The 20,323-nt window shown below is 38.4% G+C and overlaps 1 protein-coding gene across 1 annotated transcript in view; it reads right to left on the reverse strand.

The window, feature by feature from the left end:
* The window catches only part of LOC107186136 (discoidin domain-containing receptor 2-like), a 53,757-nt gene that overhangs the window by 11,991 nt on the left and 21,443 nt on the right, over nucleotides 1–20,323 (reverse strand). Inside the window, exon 3 of the mRNA XM_015573948.1 lies at nucleotides 12,784–13,015. Coding sequence (XP_015429434.1) covers nucleotides 12,784–13,015 — 232 coding nt within the window. The remainder of the gene's footprint in view (nucleotides 1–12,783; nucleotides 13,016–20,323) is intronic.

Genomic DNA, 20,323 nt, shown 5'->3' on the forward strand with positions numbered 1-20,323 from the left:
ACATACGGTTCTCGAAACGTATCATTAAAGTGTGATAAATTATCGACGCTGGGTACATCTATAATAAAGATTCGAATAGGACGCGTGTACACCTGTCGGGATCACAAACGCGATAAACTACGGTCACGTAAGCGACCATACGTGAGAATCTCGTAGCGGAGTCGAAAGGCGTTGTCAAGCCGGTAAGTGGGAAATAAGAGGTCCTTTGTTTCGAAAGGGACGACCCTCGACGACGCTGTCTGAGAAATTCCCGATCCTCCTCCGCGATACACGCGTCTCGACCTTCGGGGCTCGCGCCCCACCGACAGTATAGAACGCGCGTTGTTCTATCTGAGAAACGTGTGAAACGAGAAATCGCGCCGCCGTGAAATGTCTTAACGACTCGTAAGAATGCCCCTAAAAATATTTCATGCCCCTCCTTTACGAGGAACTTCTTGTGGAGCAGAAAACGATAATTAAATATTTTATGCACGACGGAAATCTTCGAAATCCAAGGAACCTTAAATCTTGGTCGGTTTAAATATTCAGGTTAAATTATTAATTGCACTGAAATCTTAACCTATTATTTACGTTAGACAACAACAAATTCACCTTTTAAAGATGTTGCGATCTTCTTACGAAGTAACACTTGGTACCATTTGATTTTTTAAGGTGAAAGCTTTTGTTAGAGACAAGTTATCAAAATTGAAACACATTCGTAGATTAAAGATAATTTATACGTATACTACTTAGAGCAAATTCAAATTTCTATGGATTAATTTATTGAACTGATGTTATGTCTTTATTATTGTTTTTTTTTTAAATTCAACGAAAAGTGAAATTAATGCTAATTTTTACGAAAATTTTTACTGTATTGCGGTTTGTGCATTGTTATTTGTGATGAATGCTTAAAATCCGCAGTCTAGTTATAAGATTCTACTTGGGTTTCAGAGGCTCAACGTCCGCGTTAAAAAATTATATAGGGTGTCTCAAAATAGCTTCGACTCCCAGAAATGAGGGGTTCCTAAGATGATTTGAAACAACTTTTTCCTTAGCAAAAATGTTATTCGAGGCTTTGTTAACGAGATATTAACGACAAATCCCGACCAATCAGAGCACGAGTCTGCAATAGACAAAAACACAGTTCCCAATCACAATGCGTAGCCAACGCTACCGTGGAAGCTCGGCCGGCAGACTCGCGCTCTGATTGGTCGGGGTTTTTCGTTAATATCTCGTTAACAGAACCTCGGATAACATTTCTGCCAAGGAAAAAGTTGTTTCAATTCATCTCAGGAACTCCTCACTTCCGGGCGTCGAAGTTATTTTGGGACAACCTGTATAGCTTACACTATGTTATGAATACTTTATATTAACATTTTTAATCATATAGTGAAATGTATGTTTATTTAAAATTGTAAATGTGAACATTAATAAAAAAATTTGCTATGCCCGAAACAAACAACTCAGTAACAAGTTGCGCCATCCTGATTGAATTTTATATAAATTACTATAAGTAAATAGAGTATTACTTTTTAAACAGTTTAATTCTTTTATTATGAATTTCAATAAGGTGATTGGAATGAGATGTAACTACAAGTAAGCAAGACAATGTAAACTCTTTAATCACATCTGACAATACTTACTTTCCTTTAAGTACCTACATGTGGCATTTCCCCTCGTGGAACTCTCAACTACTCAATTGTATTAACTTCATAAACACAACAAATATTCATTTTATTACTGAAATAATTAAATTTACTAAAGAATAGAGTACTATGTAAACACATTAAAAAAATGAACAATTTTAAGATCATTTGGAAGCGCAATGGATCCAATAATCCACAAAAGGATTTAGTATTCACTTAAAATTAGACCAACGACAGGAGTTCCTCGTGATCACGCGAAACAACGTCCGACTATCCCCTGTAACATTCTGTCCTTCGTCGTTTAACAAGTAACCACATTTCTTTTTTTCTCGTCGAAAACTCAGAGGGGCATGATCGCGGGCAAAGAAACACGATTAAAAGATGATCGTCGTCGGCGGTCCGAGCGAGCGAGTCGGGCACGTTCCGCGGCAGGTCGGTTCGGTAATTGGGACCAGTAGCTGACACCGTTTTATTTGCGCTCGTTATTCCGGCCGCGACGCCTGCTACCTGATGTTTAGCACATCGAAACGAGCACGTGAGAGGTGGTGGGGGGGGGGGGCGAACGGTGAAATACAATGAGCCCCGACACGTGTGAAATTTCGCTTCGCGCCGCGCGAACCATCGTAGACAACTACCTCTCTCCGTTCTCTACTTCGTTACAAGTGTTTAATGAGCGCGCCGCGGTGATCCGCGCCGGCCCAGCACGGTAACGCTCGTTAAGAGACTGAAATATGCCCGCGAATGGAACGTTTCTGAAAGAGGCCCCTCACTCCCCTCGCTCGTACGAGGGAAATAAAACATCGTCGAGGCGGGTCGGTGCGGCGTAGGGAAAAATTTCGGTGACGTTTGCAATTACGGTGCACGGTGGTCTCGTGTTGGTGCGGGATATATGTTGCGATGCAAATTGCCAGCGTACTAGCGGAATCGAATATGGAGATTAGAAGAGTTTGACGTATGGACGGTACGTATATACAGGAGCGATTTTGTTAGATCGTGACAGAGACGAGCAAATTTATTATCTAAATAGAATGATTCGAGAGACGGATACGAGAGAGAAAAAGAACTACTGTTCACTCTTGTTAAATAAACACATAAATGTTGAACGTATAATAATGGCATAATACCAGATACTAAATTGGCAAGAATATATCTGAATAATAGTTTGATGGAAGAAATGATAAGATTACATCTTTGTACAGGGTGTTAATAAAAATATGAGACAGTTTTGCTGGCTCGATTCTACGTATCTAACTAAAGTCAGGCGTATTTAAGGTAGCCGTCCAATTGAGAGTATCTCGCGCGAGTTGTGCTCGAGAGTTCTGTTACGACATAGGTACAGTAAATACACAGACAGTTGACATAATCAGGGATGGAAAAAGAACCGTTTGCACGAAAGCGGTTCGGTTTCAGTACGAGTACCGCTTCCATTTTTGTGACTAACTTTTCTGTACTAGAGAACCGGAGTCCCTTAATTTTTGCAAGAACTGGTCCCACTCCAATTCTATTTATTGACAACGCTCGCGCCAAAGTTCAGAGTGTGTCGAACGTAGAAAATTTTACTTTTCTTTTAATTTAGAAGGTTTGGCTTATTTAAATAATATGTTTTAAAATTGAAATATCATTTTTATGACATGGAAAATTAGAAATAAATTTTTGTTTTGAACACAATTTTGTCATTCTTGATTTTCGTCTTAGTTTGATATGTAGAATCTACCCTAAGATGTGTTTCACATTTTTATTAACACCTTGTAAAATGGACCTATTTACTGATTCTGAGTAAAAAAGTTTTAATGGAATAAATAATAGGACTACATCTTTATGTATGAATAGTTAGTAGTTAATGAGTATAGGAATAATGGGTACCTACTCTGTTCATTCAGTCTCTAAATATGTTTTACTTTGATGAGTGAATACATGCATCCTGATTACAAAATGTGGAGCAATAAAGATAAAACTATAATTAGTAGACTGTATATGTTACGTATTCATGGTATTTGTAAGTATGCAAGATAGAATGAAGTAAAGTGGGTCACTGATGCTTTCAGAAAATTTACTTGTTAACTTTGTTATATTGTACATAGTTCGAAATGACACAACTTTTACTTTTTATATAGATCACTTCATCTGTAAATATAAGGTCGTGTAATAATCAGCAGTTATTAATTATATTAACAACGTAGTTAATAAAACACGCAAAGTGGACCACACTAAATTTGCCTCAATCTAAGAAATCTGAGAAAGAACCGAAATAAATGTGGAACCATCAAGACTCCTTAAACATGACGAATGTCACCTATTATAACTAGAATATGATTTCAAGACCGAAACACAGCGTTCGTACTAGAACAGCAACTACAATTATTACACATATGAATAATTCGATGCTACGTAAAACACACGAAGCATACCATCCCATAGATTCACATATGATGCTCACCCATCAAATAATGTGCCTACAACTCTATCCTCAATTGAAATCAACTTCAAAACATCCGCCGTTTAACAGCGTGCCATCTAATCCCCTCTGATGATCCGCGAAAGGATTCCACAAATTTTTAGCTTATTCCGAGAAAAGCCGAGGCGGACCAACCAGTCGGCAAAGAGAGGGGCGCAGAGGCGAAAGGAGCGAAAATACGACGGCATTTACGAGCCGTCGACTCGTCCAACAAGAAAAATAAGTAATCTCGATATTTATCTTCCCGCCCACGCGTTCCGCCGCGAAACGACTCCGTGATCCCGAGTCGAGATTTTTCCAGCGTCGGATCGCCCGACCTGAACGATCACACTGTGTCCCTTAAAAACCATTCTGGACCCCGCCATCATACTCTTTTTCCTTGTCGCGTTTCGCTGCGGACAAAATTCCAATCGCGAGTCGAGGAGAAGTCGTAGTAGCAGGGCGTGGCCCACCACCAACGCCCATTTTATGTTAATGCTTCCGTGCGTCTGACGGTCCCGAATAGCCTGGCGGGCCGACGCGGCCCGCTACCAAACAGAAGCCGCGTTGATGGCCTCGTGTCGTCGAGAAAGATCGTGACGGATAAGCCGTCTGATCGTTTAATTAGACGGATATTTACGCGACGGGTGGTCCGGAGGTGTAGGGTGTAGCTCCCACGAATTTCACCAGATGCGTCATAGGCGTTCCCGCGAAAGAGGTTCGTCAACGTTTTCGAATGTCATCGTCGTTCATCGATTTTCATGCGGAGTTCGGAGAAACGAAGACTGGAAGTTATTTTTGTTATTAACACTTTCATGTCGGATAATGTAGTACATAGTATGTCTGTTCAGAAACAAAGTAGTAGTGTGTCTTTCTTAGATAAAAACTAGAATAGTAAAACCTAGGGAAAAAATGCTTTTCGTATATACATATAAAGGTTGACAAGTGTAAGTTTATAAGTAGTTTCTAAATATTTTTAGAATACCTGAAGTTGTATACACATTTGCAAACACAAAAACTCTCCAGCCAGCAAAATATTAATAGGCAGAGTATCACATTTCTGTTTATCCCCTCAAATATCTTCGAAATTCATATGCCTAAGAAATATACGATTCCATAAATGAAAATAAAAATTGACCTTTATAAATCCCCTGCACCTCTAGCTACAAAAAAACTATTGACATCAAATTATGTTCTCCTCGAAACTGTTTAATTTTTGTTGGAAATATTTTCCAGTAACACGAACAATATTGGAGATATTCGAGGGGATCGTTGAAATGGGATACCCTGTATATAAAATTTCTTGATGCACGATTTCCGTGGTTTTGATCGTCTTCAGAAAATACAAAATTATGTTACGTTTTAGTGTAAATATTGTCTGTCAATTGTTCTTTAGATGAAAGGGAAGAATTCCCTATTATTTTTTAGAAACTGTTGTTACCAATATTATTATATGTATATTATTAAAATGTACAGAAAGTAAAAAGATTAATTCATAAATGTATCATATCATTTTGAATACAAAGTCCTTGTAGAACATTGAATATCTATAATATGTGCTTTATTATCTTCAGCCACTAATAAGCATCACAACAAGTTTTTGAAACATTTTAACCTTAAAGTTCCCCGTATATGCAGTCATAAAACGAAACTTGATATTATTATGTGTAGAATTATTGGTAATAAGAAAATATACCCAATAAATTACATGTATCACTTAGAAGTGAAAAACATGTCTTCTTTAGTTTCACACTAGTTAAATGTATTATTTACTATATTATTATGTATTAAACATTAAACACAATTGTTCAGAATTTTCAAATTTTTCAGATATACAAATTGATATTATACGTCTTTTCCAGATCACATCATAGCTACGTAGAATCCTCATTTAATCAATAACGTTTATTGACAAGAGCTTTCCAGTAAATTGACTTTTGTCAACAGACATAGCTCGCCTATCTGGTACAGTGTACACAAAAAGCCACTACCTCATTAAACAACAATATTTGATTCGACAAAGAGGACAGCTATTTTTACGTAAGTACTAAAAGCAGGATTACATGTGGTCAGCTAAAGCTAGTTTCTGTAAATTAATATACGCATCTCACCAATAAAACATCTCCAAATTAGCGTTCACGAATAAACATATTTCATTCCCCGATCCAGGAGGCGTATAAAATACTCCTGTCGACGATATACGCGTATTCAACCTTGAATTTTAGCAAAGTATTAGACGAGCGGACACTTTATGGAAACGATTAACTCGGGCTAGACCATGAGGTCAGCAACGGGGAGGATCATCGAGTATAATTCATGTCCCGCTCGCCTCCTCCCCGACCCCGTCGTGTCCAACCAAATATGGGCCCGACTGAAAATATTAGACGGTTCCGCGGAATGTTTTTTTTTTATTCTGTTTCCTTCTCTCTTCGTCGTCTTTTTTCTAGAACTTCATCCAAGAGGACTGCAAACGCCGGCCGTTGACAACCGCGCGGCATGGTACCACCGACGTTGTCCAGTCCGGGGTCTGAGCTATTAGGAGAGATTATACGTCGGATAAGCCGAGTGTCATTGTGTAATTAAGCGGGGAACAGCATGGATCGCCCAGCGGGGAGGAAAGAGATACGAATTTCTGCAGATTTATCCGCTACGTGGCACGCAGTCGTGGCGTTTTTTCGGGTGGCCCGGTTCGTACGGACTGGTACCTGGTTTCCGGTGAGCGTGGAGCGGCAACCAATGCCGAGTGAACGACTTCGATTTCGTTCTTTTTTCTTTTTCTTCACCTAGCCACGCTTCCAGGAATAACGGAGCCGGCATCGATTAACGAGAACCCCGATTTCCTTTCGCTTTTTAACTCTCGGGCGGTTTTGTAACCCGACATCGTTCCGACTCGTGTACTCAATTAGATTGTTTTATGGGGGTGATTAAGTTGAGGTGGAAGTCTGTGGGAGGTTGCATTGATTTGGAACCTTATTTCAGTATTAATTAATAAAAGTCACTCGTTTCTTAATTCTTTTCGGTCAATATTGTTTTTGACCTTTCTTTTTAGACAGCACAGGTAAATTCAGATAGGTGAGGAATTGTTGTATTAAATTATAATTTATCGATGTAATATATATTCTGATATTGATGAGAGAAACTTTGAAGATTGGCAATCAAAATTTAATAATTAATGTCGATCTGCAATTCATAAGGAAGCGACATTTAAATTTCGTGTTATGAATTAAGGATAAAGGATTAAGGCATACGATCTGAGAATTAAGGAATATAGGTTTAGAATTGAGCATTTAATAAGACCTTTCCATTGAGGGACGATGTCACGAGAATTTTCGTAGATTGACATTTTAAAGTTGCGACTGCTAAATGTCATCGATACATATGTACAGTGAATGTACATTGTTCGTGTTAACATAGAAAGTTGAACAATGAAATAATGAAACTACAAATAATATCTAATTTGCCTCAACATATAACCAAAGTAGTTTTAACTCTTTTGTCGACAACCAAAATTGTCGGCTCTGATATTTAACATTCTTTTCGCATAATTTGACTTTTAAACGTAAATCGAAGTAAAAATATTCAAAGAATGGGGATCTGAGGCGGTTTTGCGATATTTTGACAGACACATAACAAATTCTTTTAGGAAACATATATGTATAAATGGTAGGTACCTAGGATACCCGGTTGCGAACATAAGGGTGAAACTGTTGACTTAGCAATCCATCAATCATAATAATTCATATGGACATGAATAAAGATGAAAAGAAACTAGTCTAATATACGTACTATGTTTGAAACAAAATCACGAGTAGTGTAACAGTACAGATAATTTACACGGTATGATTAAGTTTCAAAATATCCCAGAAATAAATGAAAAAAAAACACATATTTCGAAATAACAGTAACAATTTATTCCCACTATATCTTTCAACGTTTCTTTTCTATAGGTATATCTTTTCGTTTTCCATTTGTATAATAATAAACTTAGATCACCAAAACGACCGAGCCCCTAGGTCACGAATAAGGTTTCAAATGTCCATAATTGAAACGGACTTTCCTCTAGAGACACATTCTCCGTAACTATTGTCGAGAATATCCAAGGGAGAGTGCGTGTTGCTTCACCGAAGGAAACGTTCGCGAGGTGAAGGTTATTTCGCGATGGTATGCAAATGGAAGCGCGGTCAAAGAAGGGAGGTTAAATTTCGTCGAATCCGACCTTCGTAGGATGCGACGTTGTAAGGTACGGAACGACCTCGGCTATTCAGACCAGGTATACGCCTATGTAGGTGAGTCGAAATCGTCTGACCCCGCGTGCACGCGACGACTTTCCCTTCCCTCGTTTTATTGATCCACCCTCCTATACAAATAAGCTGGAAGCACCCTCTCTCTACGTACTAACTTCCAAGGAAATCCACCTCGTCCACTGGACGTTCACCTTCTTCTTTTCTTCCCTCTTCTCTCTGTTTCTCTTTCCTTCTTTATCCTCTCTGTTCTCTCGAATCCACGATCCTTCCGCCCGGAATAAACGTTTCGCGTCGCCCCCCCCCCCACCCTAGAAATAAAATAAAAATACTCGAAAATAATGTTATTGTCGGCGGAACGAAATGACTTATATTGGCTCCCGCGTCGCTCCTCAGAGCAAATATCACGAAATAGTGGAAGTTCCTTAGAGCTCCACCTACGTGCTCGCTTTTCCGCCGTTCACTCATCCGCTGGAAATCATAAAAGTAAAGCGAAACTGAAAACAGTCTCGCTAAAGCAGGATGATTTATATTTCTTCTTGTTTCACCTTTCATAAACGTTGAGGGGTTGAAGATTCAACGAAAAATGTTCAACCTCTGACACTGACTTCCGTTTTTCTGGGATACAATGGACCTGCATTCGGTCGAAATTTCTCTTGACATCTTCCTTATATATTTGATTTACACCAAAATACAATGGAAACATAAACTTTAAATATATTCTCAAATTTCTGTGAAAAGGGTCCATGAGGGTACCGAAAGAAGATTTCACAAATTCGATATATCTTGTCCACCATGTATAGCATCTTAATACGTTAATTGTCAGACATACACCTTTAAAATTTCTAACAACGTCGGATTAATATTTCTAATCAAACAGGAACTTATAAGTAGACTGCGGAAGTTTATGCAAATTTAGAAGTTCCGATACCAATGTCTAAAAATTCAAATGGAGCAGAATTTCGAATTCTGAACAAAACTTTACCGCGTTAATAATAACAAATAAATAGTATTGAAATTTATTAAAACCTTTATCTAATTGCATTTTCCAAGTACAGAGGTGCTACAAATGCATAAACATCCGGAGTCTAGTTATAACTCTGGATTTAATAGGCCCAAATTACATTCGGTTTATCTGGTGTTCTATAAATTTCAAATTCTAGTTCGAACCCAAACACTGTATCACACACATTTGGATAATGTAACAGTCAAAGAATATTAAACCATACGAGTCCTGTTCTCAATCGGTTAGACCACATTTACCCCTGAATCACCACTAAGAACTCTGCACTCCAACATTTTGCTCGTTCCGCCAAGAATCGCGGAGAGTCTCTTTGAGCGAAACATCGGCCGCTATTTATGGGCGACGAGACACGAAACTGTGCTGCCCCGTGGCCACGAGCGGTGTTGGTCGTTAAATCAAAATGATTTACATCGTGTACCAACGTAACCGCGGCCGCGATAATAGGTATCACAAAGCGACAGAAGTAGTTTGTGCGACGCGTGGCTGGGCCCGTAGTACGCGCGGCGAAGGACAGTTCATTCATCGACGTCAGTCCCTGGACACGTGGTGAATTCGCGGGATTCTCGGGCGAGTAACCGCGGTAGGAGACATATATTTCCTGTAGGAAATAAATGAACCACGCTCGCCGGACCGACCGGCCCCTATTGTTAGGTGTTGCTAATTAAAGTCGTAGGTTCACGGTTACCGATCTATTCCGGTAAATTGCATCGCGGGCCCGACCCCTGGACCACTTTTGACCGCGGGCATATTACGGCAGAGATTTACGTCTTGTTAACGTCACGGTTTAGTTACGGGCCCGCGGACTTGCGGACACCGCTACAAATCATTCCCGATAATCCGCGCAAGCGCGCGACCAAAGCCTCAGCCCTGTGTTCGCGTATCCGTGCCCCCGTGACTAAATATAACCGCGGCGATTCTGCTTACACGTAACCTCTCGCCGATCTTTCGCGCCCGGGTGAATTGTTGTGACCGGTTAATTGAATTGAATTATGCGACTACATGGTTGGATACGCGATTCCAGCTTATATAAACGGGAGATTCACTCCCTTAGGACATTAATATGGTCGTAAGTACCAAAATCTCGAATGACTTTTCTATTGTTCCTTCGATGGTGTAGTAATGAGTCTAATAAGTATTATTGTTTCTTATTGGTGACATACACGTTAAGGGGTTACGTACCTTCGAGCTGTTGAACAAAAGGGAAAATTAGTTTTGTTGGATGACTAACCATTTGTTATTCTTGAATTGACAGAGCGCTAGCTTGATAACTTCTGTGCATCCGCCGTTTCTCAAATACGTTATCCGTCATCGCTTCGATTTTCATTTCAAAGTCTGGTTTTGTACAAAATTCGGTTTTTCTCCTATTTAGTTGCTAAGGGCCTAAGGTCATTCGGCTCCCTCCTAATACTACTGTATACATATAAGCTCCCCGGAAAGATGCGGAGGTCAGATCTAATTCAGACACGAGACTCGCAACATCGTCAGTAACAATTCAATTCCATAGTATAGTGTACTTAGTCGTGTCTAAATGCAAGTCGTTTGTTGTAAGCCTTGCAGTTTCTGAAATACATTTATTATATTGTCATCAGTGTATTATTGACTTGCCGGGTTTCCAACAGTTTGTATATGCAGAATTATTGTGTATTAAAATTTCAACACATATATATTATTATATGTTAGTTCTTTGGTAATTTCTGAGAAATTGAAATACATGTCTATCAACAGAAGAATAATGATTACCACTTACAAGCGTTTTAAAGCAGAAGTACAATTTAAAAGACTACTGAACCTATTTGGATCAAACTTTGTGGTAATATTCTTAAGACTAAAATCTAGTACTTGTCGAAGCGAATTTTTGATTCGTGCATTTCTTCTTTTTTTAGTAATAAAAGTAGTTGAATATTTATGTCGAAAATTATATATAGGTTTAAGTTCAAACAACCGCAATTTTGTAAAATATTGATATTTTTAAAATTGGCTTCTATAAGTGCCAGTTCCTTTTGTCTACTTTTATATAAAATTAAGAAAACTTGTCTTAGATATATTTGGTACCGCAGATGGTGTTTTGATGAAACGGGTTACAATGAAATGGCAGCCATTTGCTTCTGTTGATACATATATAGCTCCTTTTTCAATAATTACTAAGGAAATAACATATAACAAGATGTATTTGTTAAATTTTTTATAAACAATAATTTTGTACATACAAAGAAGTTTTTTAATTTCCTCTTAATTTAACACCTGAAAGGTATGTAACCCCTTAGGAGGTCAATGGGACAAATGCACTAGTACATCGATTATCCGAACTAATAGGGAGGTAAATCTATTCTGATGAACGATTTCTCAGGTAATTCATCCTGGTAGGCTACAGTTTCATCTTTAGCACTTTTACTGCACGTCACCCAAATATGGCTGACACGTACATTGCACAAAGACTGGATTATTTAAATACTGTTACAAAATTTTTGCGCATAATTAATATCACAGTATAATTTAAAACAAAATAATCTTTAGTAACTAAATACATATATGTATGTATTGTCGGCAATTATGACTTAAACAACGAAATAAAGTGTGTCTGGCTACGGCTTTTTACTGAAAATTTAATTCTACATACTGGGCTTCAGTTTTCATACTTTCCACTGAATCTGAAAATATGGCACAAGCAAAGAACATAACTTCTAATTGGATCATTTAGAATTTAGAGTATATAGTAAGAGAAAATATTTAACACAAACGATTACTATGAAACACGACGTTGAAAGGAATAATATTAACAGCTGATTCTTGCTAAAATTATCTGTTCACTCTTAATTACTTAAACAAATCAATTCTCAAACTATTATGTTTTTCGTAAGTACAATTAAATATCCTTTTAACTTTTGTACTCAGTAACAGACACCAAACTGAATTTCAGAACGCAGTTAGTCTCCTTAACGACCGTTATATAATTAACTTAATTCCTTTACAGTCCACAGGAGCATAAAAGCTCCCGGAATGTTACGTTTACATCATCGTATTAACACCTTCGAGCTACACAACATTGTCTCAACACAAGATTTCCTATGTTTTCAGAAGCAACAAATACACCCAACGATGATTTACAACTTCCCGTCGTACTTCTGCCCCGCTGTTTGCGTTCAGGCAATAACCGACCCGCCATAAACTCCGTTTAACTTAACATCGGTATGATCGTTGCAACACACCTTGATCAAGAACCAGGCTAGCCAAGAATATAATTCTCGACTTCTGACGAGCTCGAACCGTTTATTAAGTATTCCCTCAAAGTGGGTGACACCTACTTCTTTATCGTGACAATAATTTCCGCCCGCTTCGAGCTCGTTCCTCCCGAGCTTCGAGTACCGTACTTTATCGTAGCCTACCAAGAAGCGGCAATTGATACCTCTTAAGTAGGTAAAGCGCCTTCAATTATCGCGTGGTCTTTGAAACGGAACTCACCTCCTCGCCCCGGACGTCCCTGTATCGAACCCATTTTCCGAGCTTCGGTCTCCAATATTCCAGCATGTAAGCCTCCGAGTATTCGACACCTTGCCCGTTACCGAAACGTCCTTGAGTGCCGGTGGCGGTGATCATGTGGACCGTGTGAAGATCGATTTCCAGCCACTCGCGTGGTTCCGTCGTGATCTGCTGCTTCGGGCACCAGGCGCCCCCGTGGCTCTCTTGCCTCAGCCTGCAAGGGTAAATATTTACTCTGGGATTATCGTCGTTTATTTTTTCTTCAACCGGAGTCCCCTCCATCCCCGACCCTTTCTCTTAGCGAGAAAACCTTTTTTTAACGTGCCTCCACGGGAAACTGGAACGTTAAATTATTTCTTGGGAATTGACACGCTGCAAACTCAGGAGACAGAAATGCTTTCTTCATAGATTTTATGTTATGGTTAACTGTGATACTATTCAAAGTTTATATTTACATTTGAATTTATACTCATTTGCTTAATTAATATTGATTTATTTGGAAGTGTTTTGGATATAATTTCAAGACTGTTTCTCATATCCGCAAGGGAATCTTTGTTCGATTTTAACCATTTGCACTCGAAATTTGCTAATTCTTCGTGAATTGTGTCCCTTGAGAGGGGACAATCGAGTGCAAAGAATTAAATCTCTTTTTACTGTTTCCATGGTAGGGTTATGGTATTGTACGTATAGTAGTGGAAATATTTATTGCATGACTTGAATACTAAACACGTTATCACCTATAGCTCTGTTATTATTAGTACTGGGAAAGTTAATTAAAACAGATGTTTGTTGCAAGAACGTGCAGCTCACTATTTTGAGCAAAATAAATTGGATACGAATCATTTTATCAATTTACCTATGTAAAAGAAAGAATTCTGCAATAAATATTTGTAATAGGTATTGTAGTTGAGGTCGTCTTTATGTAAGAATAGTCAGAATAGTCAGATCCTTGTGACAATTAATACTATATTAAAGTGATAACAAGTTCTTAAGTTTTATTATGTAAATGCATAGACTACTAATATAAGGAAAGGCACTGATCTTAAAACTAATACAACTTTGAAGACAGAATATTCTTTGAATTTTCATTACAACTTCAGCTACAAGCTGAAAAGCTGTAATGTACATAGGTATACGTATACACATAATAAAAGATTAATTACTCCAATTTATATTAAACAACGTTCAAACCTATACTACGTTTGCAACAAGTGGTTGAACTCTTTAAATTAATATGTACACGATGATTAGATTCTATTAGCAACAACTTATTAAATGGTTCTCGTGAAGAAATCGAATAATAATCTTGACAATTAAAAGAAAATTAACGTTTGCAAAAATTATGTCAATTCTCACATCTCACTCTGCCCAATGTAACAGATAATAGAATTACCAAATCCTCAAATTTAGACTAATCAGACTAAACCTCTCGTGTCTATTTATTTAAACGGCGTGTAGAGGCATTGTGATTGACGCGCCGATAAAAAAGAAAGCCTCTCGATAAGACGAGAGCGAAAGAGGATGAGAAGGTATAATCGGAAATGTTACATCGTCGCAGAAAGGAAATCGTATAAATACGTGATCCTCCTCGCGGCTGACGGATAACCGTCACCTCGCGCCGAGGACGATACGGGGTGAAATTATAATTTATCGATCGAGTCGAGCCACCGGATGGCATGAATTAAAGATGAGCCGAGGAGGCATCGCCGCGCCGCGAGAACGCCGGGGGAAGCCACTTCGAGCCGGCTAATAATTGTATTCGCACATACCTTTCGCGAGCTCATCCACGGCATTAAAAAGCTCTACCCAGCTCCTTCCCCTCGACCGTACCGTGATTGCCGCGAAAAACGCGTCTCGCGAATGTAATCCTGGCACGGTTTCTACGGATTGTCGAAGAGAATCGGAGAGAACGTAGGTACCAGGGCTCGAATCTAATCGTCTTCGTTCCCTCGTTTGACGTCTTACTCTACGTCGCTTATTACCATTTTAGTTTCTCATTAACCGTTATCTCGCTCTATAAATGTTTTACTGTCGCGTTGGGTGGCGCGTATATGATTCCCGGGGATTTCGTTGTACCTCTTCCTGGACGATGAATTATTAACGAACCACTTTGCAAGTAGATATATCACGTAGATACGTTTCTGACGTACACACTGCATTTGATTTTGTTGTATTCACTTACAGGCAGATGGTTCTAAGCTGATGTAAAATGCGTTTACCGACAGAAGCTAGGGGATGAAACTATTCGTACTATTATGTACGGTTGCCTCGGAAAGTAAGTTAATGGTACCTTTAATTGTTTGGATTTAGAAAGAATGATGAACGTCGTTTTGCTGAATCGAATGACGTTCTTGTGCTCTCTTTATCATTTATTGTAGTCACTAGCGTGTTCAGCAATTATTTTAGCAACATTTTGGCAAAATATTAGATTAACCCTTTCATTCCCACCGTTGCCATATGACTACGTATTCTGAATTACGAAATAAAATATCGGTATCATGTATTCTTTCATATCTCTGAGTATACAGAGTGTAACAAAAGTGATGTAGGTCCCTGAAATGGGTCACTCGTGAGGTGATTTGGAACAAGTTTTTCCTCAGCAAAAATGTTATCCGAGGCTTTGTTAACGAGATATTAACGAAAAACTGATTGGTTGAGGTCTTTCGTTAATATCTCGTTAAGAAAACCTCGCATAACATTTTTGCTGAGAAAAAACTTGGTTCAAATCGCCTTATGCGTGTCCATTTCAGAGGCAGGCAACATTTTTTTACACCCTGTGTAATAGTTTCTTCGAATCTTAAGAAGATATTATTAGGCCTTTGTTTTTTTCATTTGTTGGGATTCAAGTATTAACTAGTCTTATTAATACAATAGAAACTCACAAAAATCTAATTTCTTTCAAATATCTCAGGAGGGTTTAGTGATTAAATTTAAGAAAAATTGGGTTTTATTATATACAATAACATTATAGTGGGAATTATTATATATATGTACCTGTGATAAAAGTAAAAAAAGTTGTCAAATGACAACGAATGAAAAATAACATTAGACGGTTTCAAATGGTTAAAAAGTAATTGTGAATTATTTATATGTTATGTAATATATCTACACAAAAATACAACGAACTATTCCTTTATAATTAAAAATATGTTCCGAGTAAAAAAATTTAGAAAAGCAGGAGACTTCTCCGTACCGGTAGCGTACGGAATATGTGTCTTCCGTGTCAATGAGGGTTAAATGCAGTTGGTCGTTAACTTACTTTTCGTGGCGATTGTACGTTTGTGTATGATTAATATATGGAGTATCCTGTAATTTGTGTTATTTTATTTTTGTTTGTAGAAATGTAAAGACATACTGTATATTTCAAAACTAAAAACCCCGTTCTAGTAATTATCAGTCCAAAATAAATCTTGAAACCGTTCGATGCGTGGAAACTGTTTCGGAGAATATATAAATTCGCCAGGAAAATGATCTGTATGCATTAAACATCGAGCCCAGCCAATCAGTTTTATCATTAAAAATTTAAGTGTTTCGGAGAATATATAAATTCGCCAGGAAAATGAGCTGTATGCATTAAACATCGAGCCCAGCCAATCAGTTTTATCATTAAAAATTTTTCCGATAAGAGAAGTCAGATCGAAGGTTCTCTTCACACCATCAATTCCAAACTCAATTTTAAGTTTCGAGAAGGAAAAAATACAACGGCCCGAGAAGTCAGATCGAAGGTCCTCTTCACACCATCAATTCCAAACTCAATTTTAAGTTTCGAGAAGGAAAAAATACAACGGCCCGTTCTGTTCAAGATTAGTTTTCGAGCTGGGCCGCCCAGAAGATCGCAAAGGAACCGGCATCGGAAGCGTGCAACACTTTCCGAACACGAAATGGAACCAAGAAGAAGGAGTAGTCGGTGAAGAAGGTAATGGGCTAGACTGAACGAATTCGTTCGGAGCAGAATTGCACAGGGTGATCGAGAAACATACAACGGTAACCGGACAAAATATTTTTCCATGGTGATATTTTCACTGTATGTATAAAGATTCTGTTAGATAGTTTCAATGCAGAGTAATGAAAATTATTTTTGGATGGTGTTCTATTGAAGATTGTGGCACGAGTTGAATCTGTTATACTTTCGAAAGTATGATATCGGTTACATGTGTTTACTGCAATAAATTAACAGAACAAACATTCAAATCAAATTGAAGTACTATACTCAATTTAGGATTTATGTAGAATGTAGGACCAACAGGTGGCTCTAGATAAGATTCAGTCATCGTCCACATCAATAAGGTTATGTAAGGAATGACCTGCTCGGAAAGACATGTGACTCCTTGCACTTGCGCGTCGCGGATTCAGTACCGCTCGGTCAAATTATAGAAAGCAAAGTGCAACTATCAGTTTACTATTAAACTTAAGCTGATGCCCAATCTAACTCAGGGGTGACGACCTCCTGTGCCAAGGGCCACATTATCCGCATCATCAGTCACTCTACCACGTGCGGCTCACAAGTCGCCAGTTCGTCACAAGAACAAGATAAAGACAAAGGAGTCAAATAGGTATGTATGTAGGGGATCGTTCTTCAACGGCCCTTCAGAGAAGGCAACTAGGGGAAGGGGCCACAATGGCCCGAAGGCTTTCAGTTCGTCACCCCTGATCTAACTCACTATAACATGAAGATTCACTATATTCGATGTACAACCTACACTTGCATAACTTGTTCAAGTTACTATAACATATGCAGTGTTAGCACGTATTTACGAATCACCTTATACACGTAACAGCCGAAAGTGTCCGCAATAAAGAGACGATCCACCGGCTTCTCAAAGGTGTCAGAATTTTAAGTGTTGCTTTGACTGCGGAGGGTAGTTAAAGCGGAGCGTCGGTCTGCTTCTTTCGTTTAAGAAACCCACGATCTTGTTCCTGGCGAGAAAGAAAGGACAAGGAGAGGGGGTAGAAGCGAGCGGAGAAGAGGCGAACGAAGAAGAAAGGAGGATCCAATAGTAAAGGTAAATAGGAACACGGAGAGTCGTGGCCACGACACAGGGGGAGGATATCCAGAGCGAACCATAACTCATAGCCCATTAAGAGAGCTCGAACTGCCTTGGCTGCCACTTTGATACAGTCCAAGGCATCAAAGACATTCCGTACGCGTGCGCGCGAGCGCGTCACCCGGCTCCGCGATAAATCTCCGAACAGACGATTACACCCGACTTGAGCCTGCGAGCTGCCGCGTCGGCGGAATCGCCGAAAGCTTTGGCCCGAGCAATGACCAAGAGGCTCGATTATCGAGAAGAATGGTTTGTCGTACGCGAACGAAGGGAGTCACTCCTAACTACTTCAGACTTACGGATTCGGTGGATGATTTGTTACGACGACAGGAGGGCGGCACACCTTCCTCCTTTATTCTTTCTCTGACCCGATGCAAGCCGGGCGTGTGTCGTTTGATGAAAACGTTCTTCCGTGAACGTGCCCGGCGATATTGGTACAGGAACGATATGGTTGGAGCAACCGAGCAACACGCGAGAGAGGACGAACGCGAAGACGGGCGATGCTGTCGGGGAGGGTTCAAGGGTTTAATCGTTTACGGGGCTGGAATTTATCTTCGCTGTGTTGGGAGATGCTTTGTTTGTTTCATTTTTTTTTACGAACGACAGGAAATTTAGGAATATACATATTGTTTACATGTATGTCTGAAAAATAACGTGATTGACAATATATTAATTTAAGCATTCATCAGAAAAATCAGTGATCATATTTCTAAAAATCATACGGTTTATTCAAAGCTCATTGATCAGTATTTGAAATAGTATATTCTCAATTCGGATATTTTTCAGAGATATTGTGTATATCTTGTAGTGGGCGTGGTTCTTTTGTGGGTGAATATTTAGTACTTTTTATCTAATTCAATATTTTTATAAAAAACATTCGAAACGAATAGTTCTCGATGCTTATGCATCAATTTTGTTAAATAGGAGAATGCAAAGGTATCTACAAAGTATGTCGAGATAGTAAGAATAAATGATTAAAATAATCCATTACAGCCTAAAAGTGTCCATAAATTTACTCTGTTTTTATATTATTATTTTATTTTATATTTCATTTTATATTTCCTCGGATTATTATATCGCAGCTAAGGAAGACAAGAATACTATTTTATATTAACGGAATACAGTTTGAAATTTTATGAATCATGTTCCTTAATGCGAGAGTCTGTCTAGCTCTTAATGATTTTCAACAACTAAGAATAGATTGTTCAATATTAAAAATTGATGGAAAGACAAAGAAACAATGAATATAAAATTTTGAGGAATCATACACTGAGGGTGAAGTGTTGACAAGAGTACAATTCATATCATCGATAATCACATTTCGTTGTGGGTACTTTATTTAATACATACTTACAGAATACTAAAAAGAAGTCAGCAAATTACAAAAAGTGAAGTCAAAGAATCAGTTAAAAAGCACGGATTTTGTATAAAAAGGTATTGTATAAAAAATGTATTTTTGTATAAAAATTTTGTATAAAAAATATTCGTACTTTAAGGGGGTCTTTTATGGAGACCACGGTATTTTGAGGAGAGCGTACACGTAATACGAGTTAGATGCGCGTATTTTAGGGTAAACGGAGTCGTATGGGGTAAATAGGGTATTCACCGGGAAGCCCGCAGTATCAGGAAGCCATGAGAGTGCCGTTGAAGAAGGTCTAGACGGTCTATTGGCGAAGAGTGCTCGCAAGCGACGATATCGGCATTGCATCCAAAAGGCTTTCCTTGCTTTTATATCGCATCCAAAACGAAAATATCATGGCAGATTCTCACACATTACGTCAGCTATTATCTTTCCGGGCAAAGATATCATTTCGAAATGGAATCTCGTGAATCCTGAGCATTTTCGTGTCAACTTTGTGTTTAAACTAATGCCACGTATATATTGATATACGTTATATGTAGGATATATGTATAACAGACAGGGACCAAAGAGTTATATTTTTCGTAGTTTAACATCGAGTTTGTTTTCAATTTTGCCCAATAAAATTATTCATTGCGTGGTGGTAAATTTTTATTTATGTTCTATTTACATAAATTGGTGATTAACCCTCTAGAGTTGATGTACAAACTTTTCACGTAGTTTATTAAGTCTAACAGACACGGCATCAGTCATGGAGGGTTAAAGTATTTTTAGCGAATATACGTGTTCTAGTCAAATTGCGGACGAAAATAATAATACTATAATTTTATACTATTTATTTATTTTCCTGAAGCATTGTCTTCCATATCAAATGCACCCATTTACAAAATCTAATTCAGCCGAATAGAAGCGACGTTACAGTTGGAGCGCGACTCAATTTGCAGTAAATCCCCGAAAATCTCATCACCTGTTGCTGCAGCTAACAACAACATCCATACAATGAAGAAAATGCTCCCAAGACATAAATAATTCAGGTTTCATTTAATATTCCATTAGAAAGAATAAAAATACCGGATGACCTCCAAGCTCGTAAATCCAAATGTAGCCTGTCCGTTTA

Source organism: Dufourea novaeangliae, unplaced genomic scaffold, assembly GCF_001272555.1.
Source record: "Dufourea novaeangliae isolate 0120121106 unplaced genomic scaffold, ASM127255v1 scaffold69, whole genome shotgun sequence".
NCBI classification, from domain to species: Eukaryota; Metazoa; Arthropoda; class Insecta; order Hymenoptera; family Halictidae; genus Dufourea; species Dufourea novaeangliae.